Source organism: Rhinolophus ferrumequinum, chromosome 10 (assembly GCF_004115265.2).
Source record: "Rhinolophus ferrumequinum isolate MPI-CBG mRhiFer1 chromosome 10, mRhiFer1_v1.p, whole genome shotgun sequence".
Classification (NCBI taxonomy): domain Eukaryota; kingdom Metazoa; phylum Chordata; class Mammalia; order Chiroptera; family Rhinolophidae; genus Rhinolophus; species Rhinolophus ferrumequinum.
The window spans coordinates 61,365,518-61,385,216 of NC_046293.1; the positions used below are offsets into that span (position 1 = coordinate 61,365,518).

Here is a 19,699-nt window from a genome sequence, read left to right on the forward strand (position 1 = left end):
AGCAAGTCAACTTACACGTTATACGGTGAAGTGGGTGAGTGGGAGGCTGCTTGCAATGGTCCAAGCAGCTCTCTTTTGGCATGACATTTGAAGATCTGGGGGAAAGCATTTGCTAGTGTGAGTTTCCAGGGCCTGAAAGAACCCTGGGGGACGGGACTATTAATTTGAAGGAGAACCACAAAGGTCAATATATGTGGGGAGTCGTGAGGATGAGAATGATTGGATTTGGTCGCAGAGGTAGTCAGAGACCAGGTCATGACGGGCCTGGGAGGCCATGGTTAAGGCTCTGGATTTCATCCTCGGTGAGGGGAGGCAATGGAAGGGTTTTAAATCAGACATTGTATTGATTTTCTTGTTCAAGAGATCACTCACCTTAGAGAGAAGATTGTAGGTGTCCAGGGTGAAAGCAGGGTCGCTAAACAGGCTACTGAGTAGGTGACGGAGGTTTGGCTGAGGGTAGTAGCAGTAATGAAGGGAAGTCAGTAGATTCCCGATAACATTTTGAAGGACTTTCCAAGAAGCACTGCTGATGGGGTACGTTTAGGGACTGAAGAGAAAAGGGACAACACGGAGGTCTCTCAAATTTCTCTCTTGAGCAGTGGAGTAAATGAAGTATCTGTCACTGAGGAGAGACTGGTGAAAACACAGACCTTTTTGTTGGCAAAGGCAATCAAGAAAATTTAAAGTTCTGTTGTGTACATGTTTAAGCATGTTATGCTCACTCAATAATTTGTGATTGAACTGTGTGATTTTATATAAGGTTTATCCGAATCTGTCTAGGAATAAGCCATATTATAACCAAGTGCCATATTATCTGGGAAATTGGAATAAATGACATGTATTTAAAGTAGAAGTTCACTAAGTAAGTTAGTGTTTCTGTTAAGATAATAGATACTACTTATTAAGGGGTTTTTCTTTGTTTGGACCATATGAAATTGCAGATATTATTTTGAACTTGAAAAACAATGCCATATTGTTCATCCCATTATATATTAGCCACAGAGCTACCGTGTTTCCCCGGAAATGAGACCTAGCCGGACAATCAGCTCTAATGCGTCTTTTGGAGCGAAATTTAATATAAGACCCGGTCTTATTTTTCTATAACATAAGACCGAGTCTTACCTAACATAAGACCGGGTCTTATATTAATTTTCTCTCCAAAAGACGCATTAGAGCTGATTGTCCGGCTAGGTCTCATTTTCGGGGAAACACGGTATTTGTTTATCTATAAATGAATGAATATGTACAAAAACTCTCAAGGTAGGCTTTTTATTGTCTTATAATTGATAAAATAAAGTTCTGAAAGAGGTTAAATAACCTACCAAAAGTCTGATGACAAGTAAGTAGACAGGCAGGAGTCAAAACAAGGTCTTTCTGACAGAGATCTATACTCGAAGCCAGCAGGTTCCACTACCCACATTTCTAGCCAGGGAGTCATGCTGCCTTCCCAATGAGAAAAGTTTCAGATCCAAAAGACACAGCTCTACAGACACAGGAGTGCTTGGTCTGACAGTCTGACCAGATGACAACTGAAAGTGGTGCTACCAGTGAGTGAGGTTCAAATGGAAATATGTCAAATACATTATCCATTGTAGGAACTTCAAGCTTTCCCCTCTTTACATAGTATCTAAATCATCTAGACTTCAGTAAAATGAACAAAGTCTTCATTTATCTCCTCTGGACACTCCCCATGAATCAATGAGGAACTCTGTAAGTACAGAATGGCTACATCGGTTTTATCAGTAATTAGCTGTTTGAGTCAAGGGTGGAAAAAAGATTACATGACTGGAAAGCTTTCTGTCTCCCCGCAGGAAGAGTACTTCCCACATCGCTCTTGCAGTGATGGTGCCCCTTCATGGTGGTGAGCATAGAAATGGTCACTTGTCAATTAAATCACATGCCTGCTAATGGAAAACTGAATTTTCAATTTGATAACTAAGTGAATCTGTTCTTCAATGCTATCTAGATCAAGGGCTCTCTGAGTATATTAGCTATACCCCAAGTTGGTCCAAAAAATAAGGGCAGTACTTACTAATCTCTAATGTCTCACCAGTTTGGGTTATTATTTTAATAATAATGAATCCCATGTACTGATTCCTCACTACACGCCAGACACCATACTATGTGCTTTACCAACACCTTTTCATGTAAATCTCCTAACAGCCCTGTGGGAGAGGTGATATTATCTTTGCTTTCACTGACACTTAGAGATGTTAAGTAACTTCCCAAGGTCCAAAACTAGTGCAGAGAGAGGATTTAAATTCAACCATTTTGGCCTCAAAACTCATGTTCTTACCCCCTATTATATACATGTTTGTTTTTAATGGTACAGCTGTGACTGTACTATTTGTGGGGGTGCAGTAAATGGCAACGCTTGTATTATAAAGGTAGTCAGAGTCCAGAATCTTGCACCCAGCCTGAAAACTGGTCATGTGTGCTTGTCTTTTTGGTGCTCCTTTGTGTTTATGTGATTTTCACATTCATAATTTTTCTACAGTGAGGTTTCCTGAAAAATAATTATTTTGTGGTTGAGGTCAATGTTTAGTCAATCAGCTGTGTCTGACCACTAATAGAGATGGATTATTTAGTGATTTTCTTGGCTTTGGCAACAATGCAGAAGACACACAAGAAAGACACTATGGCAGGATAACCTTTCAAAGCATTCATTTCTGGGTGTCCGCTCTCTTCCAGACTGTACAAATGAATAGACATGTTCATAAGAAAATCAAGGTGACAAATACTTAACCAAAAGAGCTACTGCCTTAGAAAGAGTCAGGTACATTGTGACAGAGCTTTTGCTCCCAGAGATGAGATAAGTGTGTGCTCAGAGCAAAGAGAGCAGCGGGAGAGAAGAGGCGACATGGGCCACACGGCACCTGGGAGAGAAACCCGCAGCCCTCTCTAGAGCCTGCACTGCTAGCCCAGAGCCCTGGCGCTGCTTGGAAGCTGAGACGAACTGAGTTGGTACCTTGTCCTTCGATAGGTTCCACTTTCACCAGTAGTCAACCCACTGTCCGTCATTTGTCCAGTGTGAAGTGTCGCTTGCCTGTTTTCCCAAGAATCTTTTCGTATTCTTCTGCTTGATCATCTTTTGGGCACAGTCCCCCATCTAACAGCCCAGGACACTCATAAGCACCATTTGGCTCCCCTTGCGGCCCCCAGACTGCAGAGTAGAAGACTTGTCGTCCTTGATAGGTGACAGCGGAGAAGGCTTGGACACTTGGCAGAGTGATGTTGGTGACTGCTGAAAGGGAAATGTTCGATCCGAAAAAAGCAGGATTATTTGGAGCCACTGCACAATCATCCACTGAGCCAGGGTAGCAGAGGAATGCACTAGTCGGTTAGTGTTAAGTGGCTTATCACCAGCAGAAAACGTTACGAGCTGGCAGAGAACTTGGAGAACTCTTAGTCCCGTCCTTCCACACAGGAGAGGAGGCCCAGAAAGGAGACATGAGTTGTCAAGGTCACATAGCTGGTTAGGCTCAGGCAGAACCACAGAAAAGATGTCCTGAGTGAGTATAATTCTGTCTCCACTGCACAACGTAGGCAAATCTGGCTTGGGAGGTGGATTTCTCTCTGATCCTACCTCAAATCATGCTAAGTCGAATGGAGGGTCCTGTTCCTAAGTTCTTAGAAGCCCAAATTCAATAGCTCTCAGTGATACCAAAGTTGAGGTTTTGTTGGGTTCAATTAGTGTATTGCCATAAGATATAGTGAAGACATTTTTTTTTCAATGGTTGGGAGAGCATAACTGTTTATAGACCATTTCTCTTTTATAGAGACTCTAAGAGAGTTAACCCACAGGTGCCTGAAACAGAGTAGCAAAATGCACTTAATTTTGTTGAAGAAAGTCCAAGTATCTTTCTCCAGGATGCTTGAGGAACTGACCTTCTTATGCCTGTGTTCTTCTGCTCATTCTTCCATGAATATTTATGTCACTAGAATTTTGACAGGTGGAGAACGAGGGTGTTGTCCTATGGCTCAGCGTTTCTCTAATGATCACTTTGTAGTTTATACTCCACAACCATTTATCTTTGGATATTTCAGTGGCTTCAAGTCACTCACCGTTACTACACCAACAGATCTCATCGGGTTGCACTTTCTCTACTTGCTCTCCACGGGCTTCTGTTCCCTTTATAGTTTTTTATGTCTTTAGAAACTCTTTTTTTTTTAGAGAAACACTAGTGTTTAGCACCACTTTATATGTGCAGTGTATTTAAAGCTTTTTTGTGACAGATAAAAAACTTTAAGGACTTCTCTTAGAAAGGGATTGATGGAACATTCAAATACAATCTTTGATGACAGGACAAGAGATGGCCAGGTACTAAATAAATCAAAAACTGTTTCTCATAAATATTAAGTTGACTCCCAATTAACATTTTATACTTAGTTACTAACATTTCACACATTATTTCTGTTCAACCAATTTCAGAACTTCATGAAAAAGTTGAATGGTAGGCTGGGTGATGGAGTAACACCGTGGGAGCCTTTGTTCCAAGGCCGACATGTGAATAAAGTACCTGCAAATCATAAAAAGAAAGAAAAGAGAGAGCTTTAAAAAAAGAATTTTTACACTGGTCCCATCAGTATGTACACACTCGCTGGCGTAAGGGTGTCGGGTGTGGGAGTCTCGGCCACGAGACTCAGCCAGCATGCTCAGCCCTTCCCCCTACCCCCATGTGACATAGGAGATCTTTCAGCTCACTGAAGCACTTTGCTTCGGCCAAGCAAGTGCATTTCATGAATAATGTATCCGTCATGAAAGCATTAATAAGAAAGCCAGGCTGTCCTCACCACAGTGTGAGCTGAGGTTCTGCTTCTTGTTTGCTCAGGCAATACTCAGTAGGGAGATGAAATGAAAGAGTCAAGCCGTGGAGTCAAGAGAGAAGAGTAGGGTTCGTCCCCATAACCTAAGTGAAACTATAGGACAGGCCAGGAGAATAGATAAAAGTGAGAAACCCTTTAGCCGTCCCTGGAATGGCTTAGAAAATTGATTCTCAACCCTGAGTACACATTAGAATTACCTGGAGAGGATTTTAGTTTTTCAATGTCAATGCCCAGGCCCCACCTCAGACAAATGGAACAGAATGTCTACATGTGGGACCTGGGTATCAGTATTTTCTAATAGTTACTTCGGTGATTCTAAGCATGGCAAGTTGAAAATCACTAGTTTAAAACAAGAATCACAAACCTAAATGCCCACAGGTAACATAGTAGGAGTAAGGGTAAGAGTAAGACTAGAAAGAGGAGACAATGGCAAACTAAACAGTATGTTATCACCTAAGAGGGTAGCTGCTGTTGAGCTCTGCCAACCATTGTCATGTGCAAGTGTGACACCATTTTTGCCAGTTGCTCTGATTTTTAAATGTGCGTCACTGATTTTTAAAAATTGGTTTACGTGACACATGCTATAACATGGGTGAACCTTGAAATTATTATGCTAAGTGATAGAAGCCAGACACAAAAAGCCATATATTGTATGATTCCATTGATATGAAATGTCCAGAATAGGCAAATTCACAGAGAGAGAAAGATTCGTGGTTGTCAGGCTCGGGGAGGGGAGGATATGGAATGACTGCTTAAATCGGTAACAGGTTTCTTTGCGGGTGTTGAAACTGTTCTGCAATTTGATAGTGGTGATGGTGGCACAACATTGTAAAGTGTGTTAAAGCCACTGAATTGCACACTTTAAAATGTTTTAAATGGTGAATTTCATGATATATGAATTTTACCTCAAAAAAAAAAAATGAGGAAAAAATTGGGTTGTGTGGACCAACTCAGAGCGGGCCAAACAAAACCCTTTTTCAGGAGCCAGAGTAGAACCGATGGTATAAAAGCACATGGAAGAAAATCAGGACCCACCGATTGGGTGGAAAAGCTTTTAAAAGCCCATCTAAGGCCACGATGCACGCCTTCATACCCTTTTATGTGTCCATCCAAACTGGAGGCAAAGCTATGCCTGCTGCACCCTTTTCATCTTAAATCAGACACAGCCTGGTTTCTCTCCTTGGTAGGTGCTAATGCAAGGCTGTACAGCTAAGTGCACTTGGCTTTGCCAGCCTATAAATAGAAGTAGGAACCCCTGAGGTGCGAAACAGGCTGGCTGATGAAACCAGTGCTGTGCTACTGCTGCTCTTCCTTACTGATTTGTTTTTGAGAGTAAGAGAGGGGTAAATGAAACAAACAAAAAAAAAACAATAACCATATGCATTCATTGTTTCTCCTTTATCTATTGTTTTTCCCCAATGACTCAGTTGAATTCACAATCCATAATTTTTCATCTCTCCCCTTCAGTGGGTTTGTTACTCTTAAATACTCTCAGCACGTTAAAAATCATTATAACTTCTGTGAGATGTTAGCTGCTATAAAGACAGTGAGTGAGAAACAGTTCTTCAAAGAGAGTTTGATGTTTTACTAGACTTTTCTGGCCTGGGAATAGATTTCAAATGGCAGTGGTTCTTAGAGCTCCCCCAAATCCTGCCTTACTGCAGATCAAAGTGAAAGACTATTAAAATCAAAAAACAGAATTTGCCAGTGTCACTTAATCTAAATAATGGGCTGTGTTGCAGTTTTGCATGAAAATCAGAAATGAGTGGATTTTACTGCAGATGAGATTCAGACTTCTCCTTACCTGAACTCTTCTCCGTAGTCACTCCTGATGTACTCAGCTAGCGTCTTGCTATACTGCAGACAGCTCTTGAGGATGAAAAGCTGCTGGTAAAACAGAACTGCCTGGCTGGGACTTAGCAGCTGAAATGAAGCCGAAAGCCCCTTCACCACTTGCTTCACAATACTGGCCACAAAAGTAATCTAGACAAGGAAAATGCATTACATGTAGGCTGTGTGCCACCCATAAAAGTGTTTATTTCAGCTGGAGCTTCCACTAGAAATGTAGGCCGAAGCCCTCACCACCTGCACACCAGTGTCCTGGTGCTATTTTCACTGACATGGTACTCAGCAAGCATAAGACCATTGACCAGTTGGGTTTACCCGTTGCCCCTTTACAAGCAGGATCAGACTAGTACTGACTGTCAAGGAAGTTTGGCTCCAAAGGGGAAAGAGAACACTCAAAGCAGAAGTGGAGACAGAAGGGGAGCTCGGAAAGGTCTATGGCCTCCTATGGAAGATGGTTTCTCTTCTATTGTTAAGAACAAGTGGCCCACAGAGATAAACTGCCTGTGACTTTCAAAGAAGGTTCTTAGAAGGCAGTGGTTCTCAAAATTTAGTATGTGTAAAAATCACCTGGGCAATTCACTAAACATGCAGAATCCGGGGCCCTACCTCCAGATATTTAGCATAAACAATTCTGATGGATTTGTGCCCCGGACCACACCTTGCGAAACACTAAGTGAGAAAGCAAAGAAAACCTGGCTTGACACAAACATGTGAGGTCGACGTCACTGTCAGCTGGGGTTTTCATCGAGAGCACGTCCCTTGTCATTTCTCAGGGGAAAATTAAAGTGGAAGAAGTAGCAATAATGTGAGAAGCTCCTGCTTCTCACACACACACAAGGCTGTAAGTCACAACAGAACCAAATGTTAAAAAATGAAAACAATGGATTCCACGAGTCTTTGTTTTGGGGGGTGAGGGTGTCACATGTTCAAACTACTATCCATAAATGTGGGCTACTATAAAAACCAGGAGGAGAGTGTTAGTGCCCTTTCGAGCTATAACCAGCAAGTCACTCTGTACGCCCTTAAGTTAGTGTCAATAAACGTGTCACCTTTTCTGTTGATATTGCTACAGGCCCTTCCAAAATAGGGCAGGTAGTTGGAAGTGGGTTTCCTTCAATGCAGATCCATTTACACATGTTGACTAAACACTGTGTCAGGTAAACAGATGGAGGTTAGGGAGTGTGGAGCAGTGGAACAGAGCAATGCCTGCTTGCGGATTAAAATTTTAATTTCTTTAGCATCATGCTCTAACCGGGTAAAAGAATCAGCCAGAGCTGAGTAACATGTGGGTGTAGTCAATGAGCCCAGCGGTTGCCTTGCTTGCAAATTCTCTTCAAAAGGTCTGTTTCTACCCACACTCTTGAGAACTGGGTTAATTTGGAAGCTTTCAAGTGTTTGTGGTTTTTTGCTACTCTTCGTCCTGACTTTATGTCACAGACTGGCCCTATCAACTCAATTCCTTTGGTGAAGCGAACCAACGCTAGAGGTTGATAAGCTTTCCTGTTGCTTGGAGTCCTTAGGACCCCAGATTTCACATGTCAGTTCAGATGATAGGGTCAGCAACCACTGCACAGAAAAAGTAAAGGTCTTGCATCTTGCACGTACGCGCTTCTGTTGCTGTGAAGGACTATTAATGACAGTCCTCGAAGTGGGTGTGAGACTGGTTAGAATCTGGGTGCTGCTAAAGGAGCCACGTTCATGGACCCCATCTCTGTATAGGCAGCTGGCTGTACTACTGACAAGTGGACCCTCAGGCTCCAGCCAGGTTTTTGTAAACGTATGTCACAGGGATCTGGCAAGAGAATCTAGATTCCCTAGGACACACTGAACACCACTCTAGAAAAACAGCTCAAAGCAGGAACCCACTGATGGTCAACGGGGGCGTGTTTGTGTATGGAAAAAGAATATATTACCGCATGTCAAATCCTCCATTAGCAATGAAAATTTAGTTTGGATTATTATCTTTTGAAGACATTTCCAATTAAATGTATATTGACTCAATGTATGTATACATGAATGAATAAAGAGAAACTAAGTTTGGGGAGATGAGAAAAGATTAAGGAATAAACCCTTTATTAGAATTAATTCAGATATTTTATTGAACATCTATTAAGTGCCTAGCACAACAGATACAGCTCCTACCCTCATGGCACTTGGAGTCTGTTGGGGGGGAAGATCAGTCATGATAGAGTAGGTTATGCTATGATAACACATCTCACAAAATATCAATGCTTTGCTTAAAACAACAAAGGCTTATTACTTGCTCACACTGTGTGTCCCCAATAGTTCGGTAGGGGATTCTGCTCCTTGTAGTTACTCAGCACCATATAGAATGTTGCCAGTCACCAAGCCGGAAGGAAAAGAGAGTGCAGGGAAGCATGCACTGGCCCCTAAACCTTCCTGCAAGAAGTGATACAGGCTACTTCTGTTCACATTCCTTTGGCCAAAGCAAGAACAGAGACCCATCTAATTTCAAGTGGGAAGGGAAGTACAATCCTGGAATCCTGTGCCTGGAAGGAGAGAGAGCCAGAATATGTGTAGACACTAATAGTTACGGTAGGAAAGAACCAAATAATAACACAAATGTAAACTGCAACAGTGACAAGTCCTCTGAAGGAAAGGAAGAAGAGGCCCTACTATGACTATGTGTGCTTATAATGGGGGAATCTGACCTAGTCCCCCACGCACCCCAAGAAAGAGCACTGAGGCCTGAAGGATGTGCAGGAGTTAACTACCGTATTTCCCCAAAAATAAGACCTGGCCGGACCATCAGCTCTAATGCATCTTTCGGAGCAAAAATTAATATAAAACCCGGTCTTATTTTACTATAATATTATTATGGTAATAATAATATATTATTGGGTATAATATATAGGTATAATATTATATTATAATTAATAATATAATATATATTATTGGGTATAATATAATATAGTAAACATATACCTGGTCTTATATTAATTTTTGCTCCAGAAGACACATTAGCGCTGATGGTCCGGCCAGGTCTTATTTTCGGGGAAACACGGTAGGTGGGAAAAGGAGGGAAAAACAGTTCACACAGATGGACAGACAGACAGGTGCTAAAGGTCCTGGGATGGGGGTGGGCAATGAGTAAGAGACCCATATTGCATTGTGAGAGATTTAAAGCAAGGGATAACATCATCAGATTTTTATTCTGAACGGATCTCTCTAACTGCAGTCCAGTGGGAAGATAGGGACAGCCTGTGCTGGGGCGACGGTCATACCAAGGAGAGGCGGTGGTACGTGTGGACTAGGACGGTGCCTGCAGGACAGCGCCCGGGTGACCCCAAGTCGTGCATCCATACTCGCCAACTCATACTTACTGTTTAAGAAAAACGTTCCTTTTCTCACTGAATTGTACAGACAATACTTTAATATTCTGTTTTCTCTAGATCTTAAGGTTTTTCATGAAATAAAGATCACATGAAGATGTCATTTCAGTACCTTTAGATCCCAGTATAAAAACATTTTAATTATATAATAAAATCAGATTTACGCTTTGCTTCTGTTTTATAAACTTGAGTACTTATAGAGATAATTTGTGTTTTATTAATTAAGCACAAGCACATCTGTTTAACTTGCCTTGAGTGGTGGTTTTGCTTTTACTTCTCAGTACTTACTGTGGGGGGACGACTTTGTAGAAAGGACATCATCCAGCTAATAGCAAACTTGGTTGATCTCAATCCAGGATTTCCCTAAAAGACTCAAGGAAATAGACAAGTTATATTCATGAAGTTCACATCGTACCTAAGACGACATTCCTTCCCAGATACTTTTTTATCCTTAATCAAATCTTTAAAATCCTTTGGGAAAATGGGGTCGATGAGTGCTTAAGAGCAAAAGTAGTATCATTTAAGTCAACAAGTTTTGGAAACCATCTCTAATACAAGCATTTTTTAAAAAAAGGTATATTCTTAATCATATAATACATAATCATATATCTATGTAATAGTTGTATGATACATATAATAACCACACAATATAATATGTATAATAAATATATATATTGTACCTGCTGAAAGGCCAGAAGTATCTCATATAAAAGTGCTGTAGCTGTATTTGTATATTCCAGGATAAGCCTCTGTAACTAGAATTTTAAATGATAATCAATGCAATATCATTGGCAGAGCCAGAAAATGGTAATTTCTCCTGGTTCCCTTCTGGTATTTATAAAAGAGTTTTTGATTAACTGAAAATATAAGTAGTGTGGTCAATTTTCCTGTTTTATTTGGTTCACTCATTCTCAAAAAAGTAGCTTCATAAAAAGGCTACGCAATAATGGCTAAGAAAGTGCGTTAAGGAAGAAGATACAATAGCTCACAGAATACAAACAAAAATTGCACACTTGATTTGCAAAATTATTCAGATCAACAACTCCCTTTCAAAAATGTAAAAATGTGCTCACCAGAATTAACATGGGAGGTTCTCTGGGAAATTTCGGCTTATGTGCAACTTGAACTATATATAACTCCTATAATACGAGTAAATATAGGGCTTAGAGACATTTTTTTCTTAAAAACTCCAATCAGTTGGTGAGGCTGTCTTCTAGCCCATAGGCCACTTGGTGCATGAAAGCAGTGTCTGTGGACATGCTACAGGCCAACACAGTTTTCCTGCTAGTGTTCTTTGCCAGGAAGAGCTCTAGTTTGAAATCTCCCACTCTATTAGACCTTGGAACAAAAATGTATATGATCTTCTCATAGCTACACTAATAGCCTAGGTGCAAAAGATCAGCAAGTCCAAAAACAAGAAACTCGGACCTTTCTATTCTGCACACTAGATATTTTCATATGGAAATACCATAGGCAAATCAAATCAACTAACCCCAAACCAAGCTCATCATTTCCCCTTTGAACCTACTCTTCGTGCTGTAATTCTTACGTGGCACCCACGCCAGAATCTAAGTCATCTAATCTGCATACTTTATTTCCACATCAACCTATCAACTCACTTTCCTACAATTTCTGGAATCTATCCTCTTGACAACTACCATCGCTTTTCTTTTTTTCATCTATTTATTCAACAAATATGCATCAGACCCCATACTATGTGTTGGGGATACAATAGAGAGCAACAGAGGCATGGTCTCTGCCCTCATGGAATGTATAATACAATCTATTGGAGAACAGACACCAAATAAATAAATGCATAGTGGCAAACTGAGGTAAGGGCTATGAAAGAAAAGTACGGGAAGTTAGGAGAGCTCTAAAAAGAAAGCCTAGTCCCAGTTGAAGGCCAAGGAAAGCTTCCTTCTAGCCCATATCATCCCTCACATCTGGACGATTGCACTAGCTTCTTAAGAGCTGTGCCTATCTGAGTCTTGCGTCTGACCCACTCTTTAATCCCTAATCTACTCACTGTACTGTTGAAAGTGGGATTGTTGATGCTCCATATACAGTCTGTAATAGTATATTCATGTTATATTTGATTAACATCGGTCTCTCCAACAATACTGTCAACTAATGAGGACAGAGATTGTGCCTATTTTGCTTCTAGTTTGGACCCCACTGTCTAGCACACTGTTTAGCTCATAATAGATTCTCAGTGAATGTTTATTGAGTGAATCAGTGAATTTAAGAGTTTCTAAAACAACTCTGTATGTATAAGAACTATCAAATCATGTCCCATCCTTTAAAAATAATTCTGGTTGGCCTGCTTAAAATAAACTAATAATAAATTGATTTATTCTTTCAGAATAAGTGCTTTCTAGGCAGTTTGGTATTTCTAATGTTTTAGTAAAACCTTAGAAGAAGAAGTAACTCTTGCTGAGTTCGCACTACTCAGGTGAGGTAGGTAAGAAAATGATAAACTAAGGCAAGAGAGCTAACCCTAAAATCTCTAAGGCAGTGCTTTTTTGACCCATTAAACCCCTATTATGGAATTACATATATATACATATTTTATAGAGAGACAGATTTATCTAATATACACAGAATACTAATTATCTTCCTTAATATACATACTTTACATATGTGTATTAAAGAAATAATTTATATAAAATGGATATATTAATATTGACAGAATAGCTATCTAAGTTTTGGCAAAATATTTATTCTTTGATTTAATTATATGTCTGTATTCTACAATGTCACGGTCCATATTAGAAGACAAGATGCCGGGGACCCTATATATTACATTTAATCTATCCCCAAACGCTCATCTCACCTCAGCATCAAAAGCCATCTCAATGAAAGTTGAATCAGCCTTCAACTGGATATCAAACACAGGACAAGATTTTGGAATCTGGGGCTTGCTAGTTAAAATTACCAAGAGATTAAATAGTGTTCCCCTGAAAAAATAAATAAAAGGAAATTAATGAGTAAAGTCTGAAAAGAGAAACAATGAAACCAAGTTTGTAGACATTGTATATGGTTATACTTAAAAGTACAAAACATTGCAGACCATTCTTGACTGAACTTTGGGATCCTTGGGCAGGCAGACAAATGTCTGGTGATAAGACATTAAAATGAAAATATAATTTCTTGATCGTTTGGTTCAGAACAATTATAGTTCTAGAAGTTCACATAGCTTGGGAAGCTGAGACATCTGGATTTAAAGGAAATTTGGGTGATTTCAGTTATAGCAGTATTTTCCAAAGGGCTTTTTATAGATTACTAATTCCAGGCAATATTATAATCAAAATAGATTCCCTTTTCAAAAGAGGAATGAGAAATACTTATTTATCCAAGTTAATTGGATAGCTTTACTACAGGACTTCTCAGAGGCTTTAACATGCTAATATGTACTGTATGTCTCCAGTACACAGAAACAGTGTGAAACATTTCTTAAGATGCTTATTCAATCACAAGTTTTTTGACTCTTCACCCTTTTTTTTTCAGCAAAGCATTTCAGGATTTACTGTTCCCCTGAAGGCCACTAGCTATTAGTTAATAAAACTAGTATTAAATGCAAGTCTTTTGCTTTCAAATGCAGTCCACTGATGTACACTAATACCGTATAATATAAGACCGGGTTTTATATAAATTTTTGCTCCAAAAGATGCATTAGAGCTGATTGTCCGGCTAGGTCTTATTTTCGGGGAAACACTACTAATAGTTGTCAGCCCAATAAACTTTAATTTAAAAAAAACAAAAAACAAAGAAATACAGTTGCCTAAGTGAAGACAGTAACAGAGTACCTTTCACAGGTAGGAGTAGTAAAAGAATTTACAGCTAGGACTGTATAAAAATTCTCTATAACCCTAAGCATTCCTTTCATAATGGAATAAAGGAGACTATAAACAATCCTTGTTTAGTAATATTTGAGGCTTCCTATATTTTTACAATCATTTAACATTATCACTATGTTTAGAAGTTCATGATGAACCAATCAGCATTCTAATAAAAATACCATTCCCTTTCTTTTTCCAACTCAAAAAGCAAATCTATTAGATTGGTGCAAAAGTAATTGTGCTTTTTGCAATATTTTTAACCTTTAAAACTGCAATTACTTTTGCACCAACCTAATAGTTCTTATATCTGCAAAAGAAGAATCATGTCAGCACATTTCTCAAAAAAAGCAGGATGTGTCATACAGGATATTTGCTAATGTTTTATTCAGGCTGTTTTTAAAATGGCCAGTCTTACTTTTAGAAGACCCTTCCAAAATCAACAAAACACTCCACTTAGAAGTTTTTCCTGATATAAATTTTGAATTGACATTCCATTCACTGTTATATTTAATTATAGTCCTTTATTTTCAGCAGCATTTTCTTCTCGAAGTTTCACATATCTAAGGCCAAGGGAAGGAATGATCAGATTCTGTGTAACTTGCTGTGATAATATATGAATTCAATTATAACAATACTGAAATATGAAAGAATTATGGCACATTTCAAGAAAAATACAATGAAGCGGGTTGAACTAATAAAATCTCCACTTATGAAAAAATAAAGAGGAAAATGCTGAAATAAATAAATGCTTTTTCATTTGCTCAAATGGAATTTAATTTGTAATCTACCCCTTCTGCCAACTCAGTTTAAAATCTACCAGGCCAATAATAGAAGAAATTTTAACCTAAATTTAAATTTTAGTTTCATTCTGAAAATAAAGAATGTATTATATTTTAAAATACAGACGTTGAAAGCAAACTCATAGTCTCATAAATCAATCTATAATATGTTATTGTGATAGGCAGAATTCTAATATGGCTTCCAAGATTTCTGCCCCCTAGTAATATACACCCGATATAGTACCTTCCCCTTAAATTTTGGCAGGACTGCTACATATGTTAGGGTATCACTCTTACTGTTACGTTAGATGAGAAAGAAGAAAGGATTTTACCTATTTGGTTAAGGTTGCCAATTAGTTGACTTTTGAGTTAAAGGGAGATTGCCATGAGTGGGCATGATCTAATCAGGTGAGCCCTTCAAAAGAGAGCTTACGCCTTCCCTGAGCTTAGAGGTATTCGGCTGCCAGGAAGCAAGCCATCATGAGTCTCTATGTAGGAAACTTCTCTGCCAGCAACCACCCAAATGAGCTTAGAAGAGGATCGATCCCAAGCCTCAGATGAGACTGCCTCCCCAGATGACACCTTGATTTCAGACTTGTGAGACTGGGTAGAGGATCCAACTAAACTATGCTCAGATTTCCTGAGCCACAGAAAGTCTGGGATAAAAATTTTATATTATTTTAAGCCACTGAGTTTGTGGTAATTTGTTACAGGGCAATAGAAGACCAATACAGTTACAGGAGATATTTACCGTGCTAGTGATGGTATGGGTAACATGACTTGGCTCTATGCATATCCAAACTGGCTGAAAATTTAATATGACAACCACACTCTACTACAGCAATGTAATATATGCATTGAAGGACATGAAAAGAATTAGTCACATCAGGAAAGACATTTGATACAGCAGGGCTGATGTGGTGGAACTGAGTTAAGAGAGAACAATTAAAATACAACATTTTATAGCAGAGGTTAGTAAAAGTGATTTTTATCAAGTTGGATAGGGAAAGGTAGGGACCAAAAGGTTCACAAAAAGAGTAAGATGATGTAGCAATAATTTCAATGTGGGAGAAGACAGAAATATTAGAAATAATTTTGAATCTCCATCTTGGAGATTGGGGAAATGGCAGTACTACCAACTGCATAAAGAAGTATCCAGAGAAAATAACAGAGTATTTTTTCCTTGTTTGCTATAAAGCAGGGGTCAACAAATGATTATGGCCTGCAGGCCAAATAGCCCACAGCCTGTTTTTTGTAAATAAAGCTTTATTAGAACACAACTGTGCCTATTCATTTATGTGTTGTCTGTGGCAGCTTTTGTGCTAAAATGACAGAGTTAAGTAGTTGCAACAGAAACTTTATGGCCTGAAAAGCCAAAAATGTTTACTATATGGCCCTTTACAGAAATTTTTGACCACCCTTGCTATAAAGCATAGTATGACCATGGTCCCTGGCACATAGCAAGTTGCTTAAGAAATGTTAATGAATATTATCATTAAAACTTATTTGCAAAGGTCTCTAATAAGTAGCCTGGACAACTGCCGTGTTTCCCTAAAAATAAGACCTAGCCGGTCAGCTCTAATGTGTCTTTTGGAGCAAAAATTAATATAAGACCCAGTATTATATTATACCTGGTCTTATAGTAAAATAAGGCCTGGTATTATGTTATGTTATGTTATATTGTATTATATATATTACATTACATGACATTACATTATATTATATAAGACCCAGTCTTATTTTACTATAAGACTTTTTTGCTCCCAAAGACGCATTAGAGCCGATTGTCTGACTAGGTCTTATTTTCCGGGAAACACAGGATTACTAAAAGTTCTTATTCTTCCCTTGGTTCAAATGTTTTAGAGCCCATGGCCCTCATCTTTCTAACACCTTCTAATACAGGAAACTTAGATACAGTTGATGAGGGTAGAAAAAATTAGTACTTTAGATACAACATTGACAAAGGATGTAATTCATAGTCTGTAAATTATATAAAAAGATCGAGCAGATATATGCAAAATATGCAAGCACATACCTACTGTGGCAAAGAATGTTATTGTCCCCATTATACATGCTTGCATTTTCCTTTTAATTACAGATGTCCCCATCACCATCCAAAGTTTAGTTAGGTACATAACTGTGCAACTACAGACACATTTTCCAGCCTCTCTTGCAGCTAGTTATGGCCACATGCCTACAGTTCTCACTGATAGAACATGAGCAGAAGTCTTATATGCCTTTTTAGAAAGAAACTTTGCTTGTCCTCTACTTCTCTTACCGCTTCCCACAGGGTGTAATGAAATCAAGAAGGTCAGCCAGCTTTAACCATAAGGACCAAGATGGCATGGTAAAAAATGGCAGAGCAACAAAGGGGAAGGAACCTAGGTCTCTGGCTGATCTTTTGGAGGAAAGGTTGACTACTCTGGACTGTGATGTGAGAAAGATGTAAATTTCTGTCATCTTTGGGCCACATATTTTAGAGTATCTTTGTTACAGCAGCTTATGCTCTATGTTAGTAAGCCTTCTAACATCATTCACTCCAAGGTCACATAATTATATATTAAATGAAGCTGCTATAACGTCTGCCTTTGCAATGTAATTTGTCTGTTGAGTGGATAAAAGAGCACTCTGAAAAATTCTAGTAGAGACCCTCCCCCACCCCCAGCTTTTAATGTACAATGGGTCATTGGTCTTTTTCAAGTTCACCAGACAATGACAAAGGATAAAATTACGCTAAGAAAGTCTTGGTGCCCCTAATAATCCAGAGAGACAAAGAGAACTCAGTGTGTGCCAATTAATCTGTTCATCGTAGAAGGAAGTAGAGAGACAAAAGAGTTTAATGCACTTACAAGGGGATTGAACAGAGAGGTTAGAGAGCTATGAACGTTGAAGACAATAGCAGAGTAGTTAATGGGTGGCAACACAAAGTCCCAGTATTTTCTAAGAGACCTTACTTCTTAGCTGCCAATGTGTTCAGACGTGATGACTCAGTTTCTGTTTCTCTGAACATCAATCCCAGAGTCTGTATGATTTCAATGCATGCCCTAGAACACAGAGAAAAAAGCACGGAAATAGCATGATTTCAATGCAAGTTCAGAATTCTACAAAGTCAGCAATCCTTGATAGAATTGCCCTCAGATATCCGTGTAGAAAAAGTACAGGAAGGAAATTCTGTATATCACATTGCCAATATTGGTTGCCTACTCTGTGATTGCTACATAGGAAGCACTCAGAAACATTTGTTGAATGAATGAATGAATAGCTGGATATCAGGGTTAAAAGTAATTTTCATATTGTTTGTACTTATATTTTTCCAAAGTTTTTACGATAATCACGCACTACTTTATTTTTAATAATTTTAACTTATTCAAGTAGGTAATATTTGGCTCAAAAATTCAAAGGTAAAAAAAGGAATACAAGGAAAAGTGTTTTCTTCTTCCAGATACCCATTTTCCCCCCAATATTACTAGTTTCTTATGTAGTCTTTCTTTTAAAATTAGAACAAAATGAATGCTATTTTTAAAAATCTATGTGAAGCGAAACTTGCAGCACCATTAATCATGAAAACAGTATATATTTTGTCTAGTGACTTCCATTTATCTTTAACACCATGTGTGTGTAGGGGGGAGGAATATATGATTATCCAGTTAGTACTTACACCAGCTCATCAGCTCTTTGGCTTTTATTTTGAAGTGCATTCTTATCCCTAGACTCGGGCAAGTACTCATGAAGCTTGTTCACTAGGAAATAGAAAAGGTCACTGGTCTGTGAAAGCAAGCAGGAAAGAAGGTGAAATTCAGCGATCTGTTGGTAAAACTCTCTATGCTTACCTGAGAAACATGAAAAGAAATGATTTGTTCTTTGACCAGGAAGGGATTTACAATGTCTCTCATGAATACTAGCATAACCCAAAGTGAAAACATACTTTAACTTACATGAGGAGAGCACTGCCCTGGTGAACAGAGGAAGAGCTCAAGTCCAGAGGGTGAGGCTGGGAGGTGCCCGCTGGACTTGGCTTTACCATTAATATTGATGATCCTCCAGAAGTAGGTATATAATCTCAGGCAAATCCTTCAGTCACCTTGGAATAATGTATTCAATAGGGCCTACTGTAATTCCTGCCTTGCCAAAGAAACGTGGCCTTTGTGAAGATACAATGAACTAACTAGATAAGCTCTCATTTAAAAATGTTTACTATTCGGAAAACAAATGTAAAGCACTAGTACAGCCTTTGAAGATAGTTCGGAATGATCTCAATGCTTCTGCTAACACAGTAGAAATGGAGATTGCCTTTTCTGCCAAAATAAATGCTGACTTCAGGGTGCGGGGGAACTAATTTCTTTTGTGTTTCTATCCAGTCTCATGAGATAAATCAAGCATGAAAATAAGTACTGGCAAGTTGGTACTAATGAGAAAAATAATGTAATTGCTTCTCTTTTCTATCCTTCTGTTGTTCATTTTTTCCCGAGGACTTTTTTTTTTTTAACAAGTGACCACTCAGATTCTTTGTTTAGACAGGGATATGTGTGCCGTTATTTAGAAGGCTGAAAATGGCAGGTGGAGAGATGGAAGAGAGGAAGAGGAGCAGGACGTACACCAGGCCCTCTCAGAAGGGCCTGGGCTTACCCAGAGCCCTGATGGATTAGCCTAGTGTGGTGGTTTTACACACTGCCTCTGGGGCGAGGTTCTTGAGTTCAAACCCCAGCTCTGCCACTGGTTAGCTGTATGACATTTGGCAAACTACATACTCCATGACTCAGTTTCTTCATCTCTACAGTGGGCTTAATATCCTCTCTTGGAGTTGATGTTAGGATTAAATAAGTATTTGTAAAGACTGAACAGTGCTTAGCATTTTATAAGTGCTTAATAATTATCAGTTATTATTATGATCTCCCACGTGCTCACTGGTTCAGGAATTTTCACTCATAAAGTGTCTTCCACCTACCAGCAACAACATGAAAGAATCTCAAAAATATTATGCCAAAAGAAGCCAGACACAAGAGAGAGCATAGTGTGCAATTCCATGTAAGTGGGTCCTCGGACAGCAAAACGA

At 38.9% G+C, this 19,699-nt stretch overlaps 1 protein-coding gene and 1 long non-coding RNA gene across 5 annotated transcripts in view; one reads left to right on the forward strand and one right to left on the reverse strand.

Moving 5' to 3' along the window:
• LOC117029076 (uncharacterized) overlaps positions 1-19,699 on the forward strand; it is a 98,106-nt gene that overhangs the window by 20,284 nt on the left and 58,123 nt on the right. The window lies entirely within an intron of this gene.
• Positions 1,271-19,699, reverse strand: part of C10H12orf56 (chromosome 10 C12orf56 homolog) — a 69,804-nt gene continuing 51,375 nt past the window's right edge. The window contains 7 exon segments of the mRNA XM_033118059.1: positions 1,271-4,520; positions 6,632-6,810; positions 10,317-10,391; positions 10,709-10,783; positions 12,862-12,985; positions 17,601-17,690; positions 18,305-18,411. Of these exon segments, the coding sequence (XP_032973950.1) occupies positions 4,409-4,520; positions 6,632-6,810; positions 10,317-10,391; positions 10,709-10,783; positions 12,862-12,985; positions 17,601-17,690; positions 18,305-18,411 (762 nt within the window). The 3' untranslated portion in view covers positions 1,271-4,408.